At 41.9% G+C, this 20,091-nt stretch overlaps 1 protein-coding gene across 6 annotated transcripts in view; it reads right to left on the bottom strand.

Moving 5' to 3' along the window:
• Window positions 1-17,801, bottom strand: part of SMG7 (SMG7 nonsense mediated mRNA decay factor) — a 91,649-nt gene extending 73,848 nt beyond the window's left edge. For 2 of the 6 annotated variants that reach the window (XM_047076884.1, XM_047076885.1), the window contains exon 1: window positions 17,281-17,357. Coding sequence is in view for 1 of the 6 variants with exons in the window: in XM_047076882.1 (XP_046932838.1) it covers window positions 17,281-17,309 (29 nt within the window). In the remaining 5 variants the exon portion in view is untranslated. Of the gene's footprint in view, window positions 1-17,280 lie in introns of all 6 variants that reach the window. The other 4 variants (XM_047076886.1, XM_047076881.1, XM_047076883.1 and 1 more) reach the window with 4 other exon arrangements.
• Between the last annotated feature and the right edge of the window lie 2,290 nt (window positions 17,802-20,091).

Here is a 20,091-nt window from a genome sequence, read left to right as displayed (position 1 = left end):
CTGGGTGGCTCAGCTGGTTGAGCGTCCGACTTTGGCTCAGGTCATGATCTCACGGTTCGTGAGTTCGAGCCCCATGTTGGGCTCTGTGCTGACAGCTTGGAGCTTGGAGCCTGCTTTGGATTCTGTGCCTCCTTCTCTCTGCCCCCACCCTGCTCACACTCTGTCTCTCTCAAAAAAGTGAATAAACGTTAAAAAACAAAAACAAAAACACTGGAAAGTCATTCTGCACTTGTCCTATTAGCCCAGGTGGGTCAGGAGTGTTTTTACCCACAGTCTCTGGTTCTCAATATTCCCAAAGGTCCTGGGAAATACACTGCATTTAAGTAAACACTGAAGGCAGAGACTGTAAGAAGAACAGCTATGAGAAAACAGCAGGCCAACTAGTCAGTAAGAGTTCAAAGCAGTCTAAATTCATCTATTACAAATATAAAAGGTCTCCCCGTTCTGCTTCCCTTCTGGCAGAACTACCCTGCCCTCTCCCTTATTACTCTACAAAAAATAAACGCACTAGGAAGGTTGAGATTGAGAAGTCTGTTCATATTGTATATACTACATATACAATATACTTGTGCATATTAAATGTTTTATACAAACGCAGTAAAACCTTGGATTACGAGTAGCTTGTTCTGTGTTTTGCAAGACGAGCAACCATTTCTAATAAATTTTAACTTGATAAACGATAAACGAGCTATGTCTTGCAATACAAGTAGTACGTGATGCCAAATGTCACATGATCACAATGAGCCAATGGTTCCTCTCTCTCTCTCGTTCGCTCACTGTGGGATTGTGGGTGATCGTCTCTCATGTTCAGATGCTTAGTCTCAGGCTGTGGTGTTTGGCAGAAATCAGTGATTTCTCAGAACGTTGGAAGATGCCCACCACTGGCACGAGCGTACTTTTTGTCACTTTGAAGCGTCTCTGGACAGTCCTTTGCTTTTCCAGACAAGAGTAAGCTTAGGAATGCTTTGCTTCTTCCCAGGTCAGGCTGCCTGCAGATAGAGACCCTTTCCTCTGCTGCCTTATTGCCAGTTACATTCAATACAGTAAATGACAAGAGTTTATTAATACTGCACTGTAGTCAACATCCATGAGCGTATACAATGCCCCCCCCCGCCCCGCAGAAAAAGTTGAAAAGAAGGGGGGGTAAGAAGATATTACGAGGGAAGGAGCAAATCATCAAGAAGTATGAATGAGGTATACGAGTGGCCAAAATTACAAGATTTTATAAGAAGTCTACGTCTGCATCTCGTCTGCAGAAGATTAGAAGCAAAAGGCAGAGGAATCCCTCACTTCAAATGAGATTGGGGAGATGTGTAAAATATGGGAAACAGTGCAAAATTTTGTAGAAGAGCACCACCTGAATAAGGCTGTAGCAGTGCGAGTGATGAATCTGTTTAACAACAATGCAATGTCACATTTCTGCAAAATCCTCAAAAGGAGGCAAAAGTGTCACTGGATAGGTTCCTTGTTAAAGTTGCATGAAAAGAAAAAGATTACACTGAGCCAACAAATAGTAGCAATTCCGTTAGTGATAGTGAAAGTCATTACACAATGACCCTCCTCTCTCTTGTCTCCCTCACACCAGCCATGAAGGTTTTCAAAGGTTACGTCCAGGTTAATTTATTTTTCTTTATATTTTGTATTTGCTTTATTATCTTGTATTATATTACAGTATTGTAATGATTTTTATATGAATATTTTTGGGTTGTGGAACAAATCATCTCAGTTTCCATTATTTCTTATGAGGAAATTAGCTTTGATATAAAAGTGCTTTGGATTACAAGCATGTTTCCAGAACAAATTATGCTTGCAAACCAAGGTTTTACCATATATTACCTAATAATAAATATATAAATAAAACAAAAATAAAATAAAAACAAAATCCTACAATCCTAAGCAAGTAACAACATAAAACTATAGAGGTACAGTCCATATGATGCATGGTTAAAGCACTGATTCCGGAGCCTGACTCCTGGCTCAGCTACTTTATACATGACCTTGGGCTAACTATTCTGCTTCTCTGCTCTTCTATAAAATGAAGTCAGTAGTATACCTCTCATAGGGTACTGTGAAGGTCCAGTTAATACACAATGTTTAGAATAGTGTCTGGCACAAAATAAAATTGTTGGCTTAGTCTTATTAATCATGTCAAATGCACAAACCAGCGGCCTTTCTCCATAAGTTACCACACCTCATGGCTACTCTACGCAAGCTTCCATGTCAGAACTGAAAAAAGCCAAAAAGTTATGTTAGCACTGCCAAGTTACAGGTGACTGAAAGCTCATCAAGGACCCATGTGGCAGAGGGTCGAGAGCATAAATATTAAGAAGCCATTCAAACAATAAACATTCTTAATAATGTTTATGATTCCTAAAAACATTCTTAATAAAATCATAAAATAACATACCAAAACAATTTAAAATAAAGGATATTAACTCAAGACTCCCTATCAAAGTTTCACAAAGATTTATATTAAAGGGTATACATGTATGGCCACAAAAATCAGAACATCTCCCAAATACAACACAAAAACAAGTAAATCCTCACACAAAAGAAAGCAATTCCCTGTTAGCATTAAAAATGAGAGAAAATTACTCATGGTTTTGAGTGCTGTCATCACTTGTAGCTTCATACCAGTTGCCAGAAATAGTGGAAAGACTGTCATTTCACATGTGAAGAAACAGTGGAGGTAACAACTAGAAGAGCAGAAAACTTGAAAGGTATTTTATTAGTTCGGTATCACACCGTCTCCCTTTCAAGCACACTTTACAGGGCTTGGCCCGGCTGCAACTCCTAGCTTCTAAACTGTTCTCTCATTTTCATCTTACCTCACTTGGGAAAGTGGGGATGTAAACTAATTAACATAAAGAAAGAAATTACGTCCACATCTGGGTCTAAACCCAAAGAAAAGTAACTCCCCTCTTATCAAAAAAAGCACCTATTTTTTTTTTAAAGTTTTTATTTATTTTTGACAGAGAGACTGAGCATGGGTGGGGAAGGGGCAGAGAGAGGAAGACACAGAATCTGAAGCAGGCTCCAGGATCTGAGCTGTCAGCAGAGCCCGATGCAGGGCTCGAACTCACAGACCGCAAGATCATGACCTAAGCCGAAATCAGACACTTAACCAACAGAGCCACCCTGGCGCCCCTCACAGTGCTACTTTTAAAAGGAAAGTAACGCTTCAATAAAGTAAATCCCATGAGATAACCATTTTCCATATAAAGAACCCAGTGTAACCCAATATTTCTAAATTTATTTTGCCTTGGAAATATTGAGAATCCTAATACCTATGAAGTTCCCAGAGAATTCATGTTCAGTGGAATACACTCTGGAAACAATAGAGGATTGGACAGATTTGCCCTTGTGTAATACAAATAAATACATCAAAGAGTCTGTTTCAAAAAAAAAAAAAAAAGTGAGATGCATGAGACCTTCAGTACTGGTGAGGATGTACTATGTATTACGAATTCCCTTTTGTTGCTGTAACAGATTACCACAAATGTGGTGGATTTAAAATGACACAAAACATCTTACAGGTCTGAAAGTCAGAAGCCTAAGTGGGTCCAAGTAAGCTAAAAACCAAGGTGTCAAGCACAGCTGTGTTGCTTTCTGGAGGCTCCATGATTCTGCCTTTACCTGGTTCTCAAGCTGCCTGTATTCCTTGGCTTGTGACCCCTTCCATTCCAGCAGAATGCTATCTCTATCTTCTATCTCCTTCTTCCATACTTAAAAAGATCCTTGTGGGGGCGCCTGGGTGGCGCAGTCAGTTAAGCGTCCGACTTCAGCCAGGTCACAATCTCGCGGTCCGTGAGTTCGAGCCCCGCGTCAGGCTCTGGGCTGATGGCTCAGAGCCTGGAGCCTGTTTCTGATTCTGTGTCTCCCTCTCTCTCTGCCCCTCCCCCATTCATGCTCTGTCTCTCTCTGTCCCAAAAATAAATAAACGTTGAGAAAAAAAAAAAAAAAATCCTTGTGATTACATTGGTCCTACCAAATAAACCATGATAATCTCTTCATTTTAAACTTAGCTGATTAGCAACTTAATTCCCCCTTGCCAAGTAACAGAATATATTTACAGGTTCCGGGGATAAGGATGTAGACATATTGTAGGGAGTTGGGGGTGCTATTCTGCCCACTACACCTAATAAAGTATTTTTAAATGGGCACTCCCTGTCACTCAGGATGGCATAAGTGTACACAAGGATATGGGTGTACAAGGATGTTCACTGTAGCACTTTTTAAAATAATAAAATACTGGAAATAACACAAATCTTCAGTTAGGAAATCAGTTTAGAAAACTATGGTATTTCCATACAAAACAGTATGCTGATGTTTCCAATGATGCTGTAGATATATAAACATGTCTTTAATAAAATGTTAAGTGAAAAAAAGCCAGATTACAAACCCAGATGATATAGCCCAATCCCAGTTATTAAAGAATATGCATGTGTACAAATATACAAGTATGTGAATATGTTACTTTACACATAAAAAAATAACTGGAAAGTGACACAACCCCGGATGGTAGAGAAACCATAAATTTCTGTGTGCCTGGAACAGTCCAGATTTATGCCTATTGTCCCAGATTTGATTTGCACTCTCTTGCATGATCATGATGATCACTCTTACAATTTTCTGGGGTTTGTTATGTTCTATTTCAAACAAGTATGTATTACTTTTCTGGATGCCAAAAGTGGCAAAAATCACATCTATATTAGCACTTGAAATTTTAAAAAATTAAAGTAACTTAAGAAATATGCTTTTTAATATATGAATTTGCAACTCAGTAGTTGTGAGCCATCTAAATTACATACAACATTTGACAGCATTAATGGCAAACACAGATACCAAAAGGGAAACTTTTCATTTTTAAGAGCACTGCCCAAGTATGTGCAGTGGACAAAGAGGAAGCAGACTAGGCCAACTGCAACTCTGCCACTAATTAGGTAACATAAGTCTTGTTTTCCTTCTCTACAATATGCCAATTGAATTATACAAAGCTACTGTACACAAAGGCTTAAGAAGATAATTATATAAAAGTATTTTGAGAAGTATAAAGCACTAATAAAATGTAAGACAGTACCCTTGAGGAATAAAGTAGCCCACTTCACAGTAAAAGATCACTCAACCCACTCTATAGCCATTTAAGGCACAAAGAGCCTAAATGGCTCTTTACTATGTCGTTTTATATACACATCTTCTCATGTAATTCTCCCAAGAATTCTATCATTGTCATTTTATAGAAAGGAAAATACAAAATGGAAAACTAAAACTAGAGAGGTTCAAGGTTACACTGCCATGCACAGCAGAGCTGGCATCTGAACTCAGGACAATCTAAACACAAATTGGGCCAGTCTTAATCCAAAGGCCTTGCTCATTCAACTTCCTACACCACCCCACTATCTTAGGAAACCAAAAGACCCTTGACTAGGAGTTACAAACAACCTAAGCAATAAATTTTTTTAATTAATCTATTCACATTTTTTTTCCCTTTCCTATTATAAACCAGAATTTATGACCAGTATGCCTTAACATTTGAGTTATGCTTCCTTCTTAAAATGTTCTGACCCTTTTCCATTAAAACAAATCAAAGCAGAGGTGCCTGGGTGGCTCAGTCACTTGAGCGTCTGACTCTTGGTATTGGCTAAGGTCATGAGATTGAGACCCCGCATCTCTCTCCCTCTCTCTCAAAATAAATAATATTAAACAAAAAAACAAAAGTATTTCAGGCAAATAGTATTATTTTAATTATTTAAAATAAGCAGAGTTTGAGAAAAACGTATTTTACAGAAGTTAGATATTAAAATACAAAAATTTTGCTTTAAAATATCTCACACAAACTAGGGGTGCCTGAGTGGCACAGGTGATTAAGCGTCCACTCTTGATCTCGCCTCAGGTCATGATCTCACAGTTTCCGGAGTTTGAGCCCTACATCAGGCTCTGTGCTGAGAGCACAGAACCTGCTTGGGATTCTCTCTCTCCTCTCTCTCTCTCTCTCTGTCCCTCTCCCACTTGTGCTTTCTCGTGCTCTCAAAATAAATAAACATTAAAAAATAAAATAAATATCTTACACAAACTATAAGTATGCACATGCACAAAATTTTGTAGATGCCCTTTTTATATTCAAATTCATCCTATAGTGGTTCTCTGAACACGATGCTTTTTATTTTTTCCCACCAGCAATAAAAAAAATTGTCAAGTAAGGGGTACCTGGGTGTCTGAGTCTCAGTTGAGTGTCCGACTTCGGCTCAAGTCACGATCTCATGATTCATGAGTTTAAGCCCCATGATGGGCTTGCTGCTGTCGGCACAAAGTCTGCTTTAGATCTTCTGTCTCCCTCTCTCTCTCTTCCCCTCTCCCCTCTCAAAAATAAACATTAAAAATATTTTTTTCAAGGAAGCAAACCTTTTTTTTTTTTTAATTAAATATTTTTGAGAGAGTGAGTGAGTGTGAGCAGGGAAGGGGCAAAGAGAGAGAGAGACACAGAACCCAAAGTAGGCTCCAGGCTCCAAGCTATCAGCACAGAGCCCGACGCAGAGCCCCACGTGAGGCTCAAACTCACTAACTGCGAGATCATGACCTGAGAGCCAAAGCCGGATGCTTAACCGACTTGACCCACCCAGTTGCCCCAAGTAAGCAAATACTTTAACTCATTTCTTCTTTGAATATCATCTTCCAATTGCATTTTACTTTGATTATCTTTCTACCTATATCTCATCAATGCACAGAATCTCACCTAATAAAAAACTAGGCAATAATTCATGACCTTTCTAAGAGACAGTACTAATAAAACACATTCTAATTCGCTCTATCCCAACTAACAGCACTGAAATACTAGGCTTCTGGGAAAAGAAGGGAATGAAAAAGCATTCAACTTATGTGTTCAGTAAACCCATGGAGTTTTAGGAAATAAACTGAGGATATTAACACATTAAATATAGCAGCTTTTTAAATATAATAGATTTTAGAATCCTGCTTCTCACTTAAGACACTACAGAAAGAAAAATGCCAGCCTAAACCGTGAGAATAAAATGTTAATCATCAAAAAATGGTCTCTAATGTTTTGTTTTCCCCCCTAACATTCTTTCTTCCCTCACCTCCACCTCTATTCCATGTCTAGATTCAAGACGTGAAGATTCTAGAAAGCAAGTCCTAGCAACCCAGTTATTTTCAGAATTACATATATTCACTAAAACTCTCATCTCTTACAAAACTCCAAAAACCTAATTTTTGTGAATAACTCCAAATAACTAATTTTTAACTAATTATTCCCATAAGATTAATGACCAGATTTGTTGAAAAAAGAACCTTAGACTCCCAAACAAAAAGCTGAATGAGACAGGGTTAATAAAAATCTCTTTAACTTCTACACCATACCCTGAGTGGCAGTCTAATCTGATCACGATGTGTACATCAACCAAACTCTCAAACATTCCTAACACCAAACTTTTTAGAGTTCCTCAAACATACTGCTCCCAGGCATTTATTTACTCATTTTGTTCCTCTGCCCGCTACATCCTTCCCTTCTCTCTTCACCTCATTAATCCTACTCATCCTTTAAGACTGAGCTCAGAGATTCAACTCTGGAAGCTTTCTCTTAACTCCCCAGGCAATAAAAGTTCCTCAGTGTACTCTAGCACCCTTGAAAACATTTAACATAGAATTTACCACACTATATTGAAGTATCTGTGTAACACCCATCTCCTCCAGGAAACAATTATCCTAAGGAACAAAAACCAGTTCATTCGTTCTTCATTCTCAGAGCCTAGCACTGGCATTTGTAAGTACTCCATAAATGTTTGGCAAAAACAAAAAAGCATGAAAACCTTACTGAACACCCATTATGGTACACTGTGTACTTAAAAATGTTGAGACATGGGGCTCCTGGGTGGCTCAGTCAGTTAAGCGTCCGACTTCAGCTCAGGTCATGATCTCACATGTCGTGGGTTTGAGCCCCATGTCAGGCTCTGTGCTGACAACTCAGAGCCTGAAGCCTGCTTCAGATTCTGTGTTTCCCTCTCTCTTTCTGCCCCTTTCCCATTCACGCTCTCTTTCTCTCAAAAATAAATAATTGAAAAAAAAATTTTTTTAAATGCTGAGACATGGTCTCTGTCATAGTCTAGCTGCAAAGATAATTCATTTCTATTAAAAAAGAGATAATTAGAAATTTAAGAAATTACACATACCAAATGACTAAGAGACAGGAAATACTACAAAGTTCAAGAATGCAGAAATCACCAGAACACAGAAGTCTTCAGAGAAGGTGAAGCTTAAGTTAAGATAGTACAGGACGGTACTTTCTACCGGGAAAATGGCCTAGGAAAAGAGATTAAAGCAGGGATGGATAAACCATCTTTAGAAGCCAATGAGGAGATTACTCTGGCTAGCATAGTTGGTTCTTAGGAAAACATAACAAGATATCATTTGGCAGAGGTAGATGAGGGCCATTTTATGGAAGACCCAGAATGCCAGACTAAGGAGCTTAAGCAAGGAAAAGCAACATACAAATGCTTTGCAGGAAGCCTAATATAAAAGCAGTGCAACAGATTAACTGGCAGGGGGACAGGTGAGGAATGTGAAAGAGAACCAGAATCTGCCAAACATGTATAAACTTTCATTATTTTAACACTGACAGCAATTTTATGAGATCAGTATTCCATTTTAATGAGAAAGAAATCAAGACTCAGAGATGTTAGTGGACAATGTTTAAAAACCCAAAGTCAGTGCTTTCTTTTTGCTACCTGTGAGAATTGTAGGCAAGGTATCAGTTGGAAGACTATTTCAACAGTACGTGCATAAAGTCGACAGTGCCAGACATAAAAAGAAGAGACAGCAGGAAGACAACATTTCCCAGAGCAGTTTATGTGTGGAACAGTCTGAAGACACTGGAGAACTGAAACATGACTGCAAGACTTTAAACCTGATGGGAGGATGCAAAGTGGCAGCACTAATGCCGAAAATGAGGAAACACGCAGGACATGGTGAGAAGAGAAGGGTAAGGGTTACGAGTTTACCTTTAAGAGAGTGGAGTTCGCTATGACAGAAAGACTTCTAAAATGAGGAATGTCCAGAAGGCAGAGATGCAAAATTATCAGATGAAGTTTTCAGGCATTGTTATCCACAGCTAAAGCTTACATAGTGTTTACTATGCGCCTGAACCATACCAAGTACTTTGCCAGTTAACTCACTTGATCTTTATAACTTTATGAGATAAACACTATTACTATCACCATTTTTCAGATCTGGAACCCAAGGCACAGAAAGCTTAAGGATCTTGTCCAAGGTAACGCAGTCTGTAAGTGGTAGAGCTGTTGATCTGAATCCAAACAGTTCTGCCCCAGAGACCATGCTCCAAACTACTATACTCAACTGTACTTTGTTATTATTGTATTATTGTATTATTTTATGCTTATGCTTATTTCATTAAATAGCTTATAAACTCTCTGAATGGTAGACATGATATCTTATACCAGTGTGCCTCCCTAGGATCTAACACAATTATTTATACTAGACAGATTTTAAATAATGATGATGTAGTGACAGGAGTGGATGTGGTTATCTGCAGAAAAGAAACGCTGAAAGAAGAGAAAAAAAGAGGAATAGGGCTATGCCATTTCTTTTTGCCAGATTGGGCAAGGCTGACCAGGAAAACAAAATAAAATAAAAGGCAAGATATTCAGAATCATAGAATCCCAGTGCTAACAACAGACTTCAAGAACTTTCCATAAGGCCCCTGTGTATATATCATAGCATCTATGAACTATGTGATAGTTGTGGGCCTGGTAAAATTACTTGACAACAGATTCTCTTTTTATCTCCCAGGACCTGGGGTATCTACCTTGGCCAAAAACTAGATGTTTACTTGTGGGAGGGATGGATGGATGTGTATGAGAGGGACACAGAGAGACAGAGAAAAACGGCAACAAAATTGTCAGTATTAAGTGAGAAAGAAAGGGAGCCTGGGTGGCTCAGTCGGTTAAGCGTCTGACTCCTGATTTTGGCTCAGGTCATGAACTCAAGGCTCTTGAGATCAAGCCCTGCATCAGGCTCAAGCCTGCTTGGAATTCTCCCTCTGCCCCTCCCCTGCTTGTGCATGTGTGCTCTCTCTCAAAATAAATAAATACACTTTAAAAATAATTTGGGGGGGGGCACCTGGGTGGCTCAGTCGGTTAAGCATCTGACTTCGGCTCAGGTCACGATCTCATGATTCATGAGATCAAGCCTCATGTCAGGCTCTGCGTTGACCCTGCAGAGCCTGCTTGAGATTTTCTATCCATCTCTCTCTGCCCCTCCTTTACTCATGCTCACCCTCTCTCTCAAAATAAATAAATAAACTATTAAAAATTATTTGGAGTAAAGAAGCTATGAGATGTTCCTCCTGCCTGAAATGTCAATTTTCCTAATATCAACTTTTAAAAGTCTCGTCCATCTTTCAAAACCTAGATCAAATCTCATCTCCAAGATACCTTCCTGACCCCACCTCCACCTCTGCTGGAATAAAGTTCTCCCCTATACTTAATTACACAGTACCTCTTTCTCCATCCTAGCACTTTGCAGTTTATCTGCTATTATAGTTACTTAAATGCCTTTTTCCAGTATCTTTGAGTTCCCACAGGCAAAGCTCCTATAATTGTGCTCTGCCAATAAAATAAAATACTTTTAAAATACATTTAAAGTAAGTACAAGTGTTTTTATTTTGAGAGAGAGAAAGAATGAGTCGGAGAGGGGCAGAGAGAGGGAGGCAGGAGAGGGGCAGAGAGAAACCCAAGCAGGCTCTGCACTGTCAGCATGAGCCCAATGCAGGGCCAGAACCCACAAACCATGAGATCAAGACGTGAGCAAAGTCGGATGCTTAACCAACTGAGCCACCCAGGCACCCAATATGTACAAGTTTTTAAAAGTATGGTCTAAACATGGTAACTGGCCTATTACACCTAAAAGAAAAAAGTTCAGGGAAGCCTAAGAAGTAACCTATGGCTTGAAGAAGGAGAAAACAAGAAAATGAACTGATGCTGTACATATTTGATATATCCCTCCTATGTGTATTTTCTAAATCAGTGGTTCTCAGCTGGGAGAGGATATGCACTCAGAGGGAACATCTGACAACGTGTGGGAACATTTCCGGTTGTCACAAATGGGGGTGAATGATACTGGGATCCAGTGGGTAAAGGCCAAGTACGCTACGAAACATCCTATGATGCAGAGGACTAATCCCCACAACAAAGAACTGTCTGACCCAAAATGTCTGTGAAGTGCCATGGTTAGGAAACCTGTTCCAAATGAAGCAAGGAAGAAAACAACTAAAACAAAATTGTTACTAGTCTACTAGTAGTCTAGTCTACTTGAGCCTGGTCTACTTGAGACTCCTAAAATTTTCTTAAACAATTTCTTAAACATCTACTCTTCCCACTGACTACAAAATGGGTCTAAGGGACAGTGAAAACAACCCTCCTAAGGAGCTCCACTTACGTGTTAACAAGAAAGGAGTTGGTTACAAGTTCTCACTTACCATGGGACATGTTTGCCAAAGCTCCATCCCTGCATATTCCTGTACCTGCTGATTAGCCCCCCTTAGTTACAATCTCCTAGACCATTGATAAATCTATCCACAACAATTCAACAACTAAAATGCAGCTTGATTACAAAACTTAAATGACAACGTATGACCATCTGCCAAAATACCCACATACAGATATATGACTAATCGACTATCCAAAACACATATGCTTAATAATCTATTCTCTGAACAAGATCAATCAGGAAAACAAACCCACTTGAATTTTCAGGTGCTCATTCGCATCACTCATCTCTAATCCATGCTAGCCAGGGTTAGACACGTAGTTGGAGGCTGCAAACAATATTTCTCCACTGTAAAACAAACTAGCCCTTTTAAAGTCTGAACCACCCTCCACCCCAAAACTGCCTCAAGAGAAACTTGCTACACTAGTGAACAGCATCTTAAAAGACAAACAAAACAAAAACTCAGCAACTGCTTCGTCTTCCATGAAGGTAGAACATAGCAGCTGTTAGAAAACCATGAAACATAGTCTAGGACAGGAAGTATACATTTTGAATCCAACTGAAACCGCAAGGGAAGCAGAAATTAACTGTCAAAACAATTTAGCCACTCAACATTCAAGCAGGTAAAATGCCATTAACACCATTGTAATAAAAAAGACAGTTATAAGCCTCAAGAGAGAGCAATTTTTTTCCAACAATTTTACCATGTTTGGTAAATCAGCCATGTTTTGGCTGGTAAATCTGGCTGATTTTCTGGGACCAGAGCTATTTTATTTTAAGTCACATGCAGGGAAAACATGAATGGGTCTGGGACAGGGGAAGACTTGTTGACCATGTGAATTAGGATCAGCATGTGCTAACGGATTTCTTGAAGCTTCCAGAGACAGTGAATACCCAGCCCGGAATTACCAGAATCTTCCAGAACCTACTTAGTACACATATTCCTCCCAAACTGCTCCCACTAACTTCCCTGCTCTTCTCCCCAGGCTAGGATAAGGCTCTGCTTGCTCCTTTATCTCCACCTTTTTTATCTCCCTATGTCCCAAGATTTACTGTGACACATTTTATCTTAACATATTGGATTATTTTAATTAGTACTTAAAAATTTTTAACTTATTTTATTTATTTATTTTGAGAGAGAGGCGGAGAGAAAATCCCAAGCAGGCTCCACACTGTCAGCCCACTCCCAAAACATGAGATCATGACCTGAGCTGAAATCAGGAGTCGAAGGTCAATCAACTGAGCCACGCAGGTGCCCCTGAATTTTAATTAGTACTTAAATGACAACCCTTTTTCTGTTGTCTCAGAAAACCACCTTGTGTCTGTTACATTATTTCTACCTCTGGCAACAAAGTTTCTGGCAAAGTGTGCCCGGGGAATGCAGCCTCTTTGCTAATAGAAGGACCATGCAAAAAAAAAAAAAAATTCTAACAAAGTAGACAATTTGTAGATGTTTCTTGTAAAGTGGTCTAACACCAGGGATCAACTTTAAGTGGATCTCCCTGGCAAACCTACAGCATAGAAAGAAAAAAAAAAAAAAAAGACAAAAATAGGCAAGGAAGGAAAGGAAGGCAAGGAAGGCAAGGAAGGAAAGGAAGGAAAGGAAGAGGTGGAGGGAGTACAGTGACAGAAGCAGATGTTGTTCAGTATCACCTATGCCACCTTTTATAATAGGATTTGACCTGTTTGGCTGGTATTCCCTCTGGCTATGATTATTCTACTTTCTCGACTTCCCAAACAACTTTGATGATGTCTTCCCTGTCTGGTACTTCAATACTTTCCCTATCTCTGCATTTCCAATTTTGATATGTTAATTTCCGTATTTCTATCCTTTAAAATACTATTCTTTTAAAGCATGATCTCCATCACCTACTATCTCATCCATGGATTATCTTTACCCTTCTTCCACCCTTATTAGATGGACAATATTCAAAATTCCATTTTCTTTCACTCAACAGAGGTGTCAAAGTCTTTAAGATCTTTCTATTTTGCCATAAATCAAGAGAAAAGACTGAATTTTTCTTCGAGAAATAAATTTCCAATCATATTCTTTGTAGAACCTTATTTTAAGACCAGTTCTTATTTTTATAAAATGCAGAAAAGTACTCTTAATTTATTCACTTAGGAATCTTGTCAATCTGCTATTTCAAAAAAAAAAAAATGACACTGCTTTAAAAAAAAAATTTCTCTTCCAACAACAAAAAATTTCCTCACAACATCACCTTCTTTCCCCAACAGAAGATAGGTTTTCTTTCCTATCATCTCTGCTCTATTTCTGCAACTCAAGACTAATTCAGCCCCCTTGATTTTGAACTATCTTTGTCTTACTGATGCTTCTTAGCCTCATATCCTCCTATCTCACTCTTCTGAAACTGCCATCTTACTCCCTGGTTTGCCACCAACAATGCACCATTTCAATGCCAGACACCCCAGCTCATTTACTCCAGCAAATGAATCTAGCTGATACAAAGCTAATTTTCATCTCCATGAGGAAAGATCTATAGCTATGCAGTTTAAAAATTGCCCAGTCATGGTCTTATACCACTGAGAAAGGTAGGCAACAAAATTCTCCCTAAAGTCAAGGGTCACAAAGAATAACTGTCATACCCCCAACCACACTTGTTCAGCAGTATCTAACATCCTCCCCAAGTTGTCTAAAAACCAAAAGGTTTGGTTTCCAGCAAAGAAAAGAAAGTGAACATGATGTTTCCCTGAAGACAGTCTCTAGCCGCCTCACAGCAGACTTTAAATGGAATGATTATCCAAAGAAGAAAAAGAGGGAAATTTGGGCTGGTGCAAGTCTTTATTACCCTATCCCCTCTAAGTCCCAGACAACCGTTAGCCCTAAGATTTGCTTTATTTACTTAGAACAGACGTGCAAGACTGAGAAAACACTGGTGCCTGTTCAGTTTTGCTTATTCAACTTTAGCGGTAAAATATAAGTTATTCAAACAGCGTTCCTTCTTATTCTTTTCTCCCTTCTTCAAGGAACTAAACTCATCTCAAGTTGTCTACCACTGATTTCACAACCTAAAGATAAGTCTTCCCTACCATGATAATTTACAAAATATAAAACACATTAACAGAGAAGCCTCTCAAAACCATCTGATCTTCCCATTAAAATGATCACCTCTCTTCCAGTCTGCTTTTACCTTTCTACTCTACCGCCTTATTTCTGGTCCTAACTGCCCATTATTACACTACACAGATTCATCTTCCTAATCCTATCTATGAGCATGTGAATGCTCTTCTCAACAAATCATCTCAGATTCTCCATGATCCATCCATTTTAACTATTAACTACAGATCACAATTCAAGACCCTCTCAAATACAGGCACCTTATTAAATAAGCTATCCTTGATCACCCTGTCTATATAAAAAAAGATATCCGTATCTTGCTTTTTCCTTCTAGTTCTTGTCACCACCTGACATAGTTATCTGTTCATGTTTACCGATTGCCTAATTCTACCAGAATATACCTTCCTATGTTTACTCTTTCATTCACCGTTGTATCCTCAGTGCCTAGAGGAGTGACTGGCATACAGTAAGCTCTCAATACATATTTGTGGTAAGAATGGATAAACCCAGACATGTCACACAGTATGGCTGATAGAGTCAGAAGACCTACATGTGAGTTACAGAGCCTCCACGTTCCAGCTATATGGTCCTCAACAATTTTGACTTCATTATGCTATCTATACTTTCTTCATTTGTGAAAGGAAGGGATCAAACTTAATCTATAAAAAAAGTCTGTTAAAAGTTTTTCCAGCTGCATCACCCTATATTCTTGTTTAACTAGTCTGAATACCTTCCCCAGCTCCCATACTCCCTTATCTGAGTATTCTGCTCAGTTTCCTTCCGTTTGGATTCTGTTCTCAGTCCACACCTGTCAGAATACTGCTTATACTTAAGGTCCATTTCCATTTTCTCCTTGAAACCTAACAAACTGTAAACTCTGTAAGAAGAGGGTGGAGTTCTTTTCTCAGCAGTTGGTACAATACCTCCCATATAGGTGATCAACAAAATGACTGATGAATCATGAGTGTATGAATGAGCAAATGAACAAAGGAAGCTTTTCCTGGTTCCCCCCAATTGCTTAAATAATCTCGTGTCTTTGAACTCTTAATGCACTGGCATCTTTTATGATACTTGTCTTATTTTACTCCATGCTATTATTAATAATAACTGCAAATTCCTTAAAATTAAGTACTGTCCTGATGGTTTCCATATCCGTCTACAACATCTACCATAGATCTTTCTCACAGTTATATTTATTAAGTTTATCTGACATGTTAAACAATACAAGGATAATAGTGGAGAAAAAGGACTGTAATATCACAGATATCGTTCCAACTACCCAAAGTCAGTCATTGGGCACACATGTTGTGCGCACCCTGTCTGTTAAACTCAGGCATTCAACCACAATTCAAAGATCTCATCATTCTCTCCTTTCCACACTCTGCTCAAAGAAACTATTACTACTTTCATAAGTACAACAGCCACCTTCCTGTATCACTACCTACCTTCTCTTGTAATATGTGTTTAGGAAGCCAATCACACAACAATATTTTCACTAAACAGCTAAAGCGATTTTTCTGCTCATTTCAGACTTCTACCCCAACCAAGTCCCTCTTCTACAAGGTATGAAACCATTTTTTTAAACATCTTCCCATTAGCCTGCCTTTCTTAGTTCTGCTCCCAAAGGACAAAAAGGATCCGTTTTAAGGTCTTCCTTCCCCTTTTCTAAGAAGTAGCAACTCTCCAATTATTTTCAGACTCTAACCACCTTGTTTTTCTCTGTCATCAAAATTTTGATCCTCTTTTACCTCTATGTCCATGGAACCTTCCTGGCTGCTGGTGTCTTTCCATTCAATATGCTCTCACTAGCGTGTACTTGGTTGCAATGTATCTATCTTCCCCTTCCTAAAATGTTTATCAATCGCTCCCTTCACACCACCCCAGACACCCATCACATACTCTCACACACTCTGTACCCATGCGTCAGTCTACCTCCGACATACAAGTTCCTTACAACACTCTTAATGAACGCACACAACTCTCAGTATGGTATCATCTGACTACACTAATTCTAACTCAGTTTCTTCTGGGGAACCCAACCCCGTCCATAGTACCACCCTCTTTCCTCACTTCCTCATCCATTCCCCCTCTTTATGCTCCCACCCCCACCCCGCCAACTAACTACAGATGACATTATTCTTCAGTACTTCCAACCCGAGTATAAAGAACAAACTCGGGTTTCCAGAGGTCTCTCTCCCTCTCCGCACTCCCTCCACCACCACCCCAGGTGTGCGGACTTCCACCTCGTCCTCTCCCAAAGCAACGCTCCAGCCAATCTCACACCACACAACGTTACCCCCGCCACCAGGATCAGACTCCACACCCACCTCCACTCGGGGTCGCCGCTGCCCCCCCCCGCCCCCGCCTCGCCTGCGAGCCCGCGACCCCGAGGGCGCGCGCGCACACACATTCTCACGCTTTCCTAACCTCCTTCCCGGCACCGGGACGAGCTGGCTACGCTGGAACTCAGCCCGGCCCGCGGGGGCTAGGCACTCGTGAGTGTGCCCGCCCCGCCCCCTCCCGCGGATCCCCGAGGATCCCCTCGCAACCCCCGCCTCCCCGCCGGGGAAGGAGAGGACACAGCAACTCCCCCGCCGCGCCGACACACCACCTCTGTGTCTGTTGCTCCCTGCCCAAACCTTCAACCCGCTCCCCCCACGTACGGGGCCGACCTCTGCACTCACCGGAGATACTGCGCGCTCTGCAGGCTCATCCTCCGCCGCCGCGTCTTCCCGCGAAGCCTCTGTGGGTCTCTCAGGCTCCTCGAAGCGGCCCCGCGGCCCCGCGGGTGCTGGCGGCCGCCGCCATCTTCCTCTCCTCCGGCTCCTCCTCGTTCCGCGGGCGGGGGGGGGGGGGAGTTGAGTGAGGCGAGGGGGAGGGAGCGGGGAAAGCTGCTCTCGCTGCTGCTCCGGCCCGTGGGGCGCAGGGACACTCCGACCCGGGAGGGGGGAAGGGGAGGGAGAAGGGAAGGGGGCGGGGAAAGAGGAAGAAGCAGAGGAAGGAAGTGGGGGGGTGTCCTTCTCGCGAGATTTCAGTGGCGCCCGTCCCTCCGGGTGACTTCTCCCTCCCGGTAGCGCTCCTTCTTGGGATCCGCTAGCTGTGAGGTCCCTGTGCGGCTGCTGAGCGGGCGGCTGGAGGCGCTTGGCGGCTTCCGGCCAACCCACTCCTCTCCCGCGCGAGGGGGTAACCCCGGCCTCACCAGGAACATCGAGCCCAAATCAACCAGGAGTTACACTCAAAGTCTTCCCCCGTCTTTCCACTCCACCCGATTTCTTTTCCTTTTTCCACTCCTCCACTCTTTCCTACCGGAAACGCTACCCTTTCCTCCTACAGTTCCGCCCGCCAGTCCCTCAACTCTAGTCTTCCCTCGCGCCCCAGAGTGTGACGCTAAGAACCCCCTCCCCCTGTCTGCGGCCCCTCCCCCTGCACCCCAGGAGGCTGTTGGAGGGGATGGGGTGGAGCCCAGGGAGGAAGAGAAAGGAAACCAATCGGATTGGATAAGCAGCTGCCATGGCAACTGGAGGCTGTGGTTGTATTGTCATAGTAACCAATGTGTGCGGACTGGGTGACCCTCCCTTGGCGAATGGATTCCCGGGAAAGTGCCCAGGGTTCCCCCTTGGCTTCCCTTCCGTCTAAAGGCCTCCCCCAGGTTGGGAATCCGGGTGATCTACTGGGCGGTGAGGTTCATTTCCTCTTCCCTTTCCCCTTCCCGCAACAATGAGGGGGCCCCAAGGCATTCACCGTGGGCTTTTCCGCCCGCCTGCGGGCTGGAACCACCTCCAGTTTCCTCTCAGTGCCGGGCGTGGAGAGGGCCGGGCCTGCGAGGAAGACGCCGGGCCTGAAGGCTAGCGAGCTGCGGACTGGAACGAGGAGGGCGAGGCGGCGGCGCAAAGCTTCGGGCGGGCGAGGGGTTTCCCCAGGACTGCCTCCGGCTCAGAGAGGCGGGATCCCGCCAGGACGGGGTCCCTAAGGGAGGAGAACGGCACACGACGACCCAGATTCCTCTCCTGCCGGGCAGGGACCTCCTTAGACTTTTCCTGGTGGGTCGACCCCTTACGGAAATCCCCCAAAGCTCACCCGATACACACCCTCGGCAACCGAGCCACCTCCTGCCGCGGGGAAGCCAGAGTAAAAGTAGGAACATCCTAGAAGACTAATAAGTGGTTTTCTAGCGTTTAGAGCCAGGGACGTGGTGAGACGCCCTCCCTCCCGGAGGCATCCCCCCAGTGGGGGTCCCACTTGATTATCGAAGACTTTCCTGTGAGGTCCTCCCTCTGCAGACTTCTCTGATGGGTCCGCTCAGTTTTAGAACTTGTCACTGTATCTTTTGGGTCGGAGAGGGAAACGTTGGGTAAAAATATCGAGAACTTAGATACTGGCGCGGTGAAATAGTACAATGAAGAACCTAGATACTGGCGCGAAGTTCCGAGGAAAGGCATTTAGGAAGAGGATTTTCATTCTTAAAACAAATTTTTCTGAAAGTCTATTATGTGTATTTTATGTCAGGTTTGGGGTTAAAAACCTGAAATAAGGAAATGGGGTCAATAATAACATGGAGTGTGAGAAGCAACTGGAGAAATGGTAATTCTAATGGCTTGAAGGACTTATTTGACATTTTACAAATCATTTCGATTCGTCTTCTACGCAGCTGTTTCAAAGTACTTTAGACAGTGCAACTGTATAACCTCCCCCCACCCTCCACCCAACCAGGACTGTAGCCCTTACTAGCGAGTTTAAATCAGGATTTTAATGGGCTGTTTTAGTTTAGCTCGGTTTGAGTAACTGATTCCTGCTGTCTTCCATGCTAGGTGAGGAGGAACTTTCAAGATCCTTCCCTGAGACCACACCCTATTAAAAGACTAGACCAATGTTTTTTTGGAACATCATGTATGCGTTTAGAGAAAATGAAAGTACAGGCCACGCTGAAACAAATCGGAAGAATAGATTATCTTTAACGAAATAGAAACTAACCTATGCCCCTCCTGCCGTCAGCGCCTACTGTGCTGCCGTGTGAGGCATGGTGATTGCAGCTGTACAATGCCTCCTGTGATGCCTCACTGCACCAACGCGCCACCCACTCACGGAAAAGAGAGCCACCTAGTGAAATACTGTTCTCATCTCTGGTGTAGGTACTTCCTTTCCGTCAACTCTAGAGCCCAAGGATGGAGATTACTACCACATATTACCTAAAATACCCTACATGTCTTTCCTGAAATGCACTGCTAATCATCACAGTTAACACCTTTTAAGTCTGTGGCTCATAATATCCAGTAAACAGTGTTCGAGCATATGTCATGACACTTCTGATAAGCAATCTAGGAGATTATTACTATCTTCTCATTTTGGAAATAAGAAAACTGGGATCAGTAAGATGAATCCTTTTGTTGTGTTTTCTACAAACATTTACTGAGCATCTATTACTTTTCAGGCTCTGTCTAGGTTACTGTGGATATCATGGTAAAAGAGGCATTGTCCCTATCTTGGAGAAACCCACC

The sequence above is a fragment of the Lynx rufus genome, unplaced genomic scaffold, assembly GCF_022079265.1.
Source record: "Lynx rufus isolate CCGP_SWC_20201006 ecotype Redwood Valley unplaced genomic scaffold, mLynRuf1.p SCAF_15, whole genome shotgun sequence".
NCBI classification, from domain to species: Eukaryota; Metazoa; Chordata; class Mammalia; order Carnivora; family Felidae; genus Lynx; species Lynx rufus.
The sequence above is the reverse complement of the archived record's forward strand: the minus strand, read 5'-3'. Positions and strand labels throughout refer to the sequence as shown.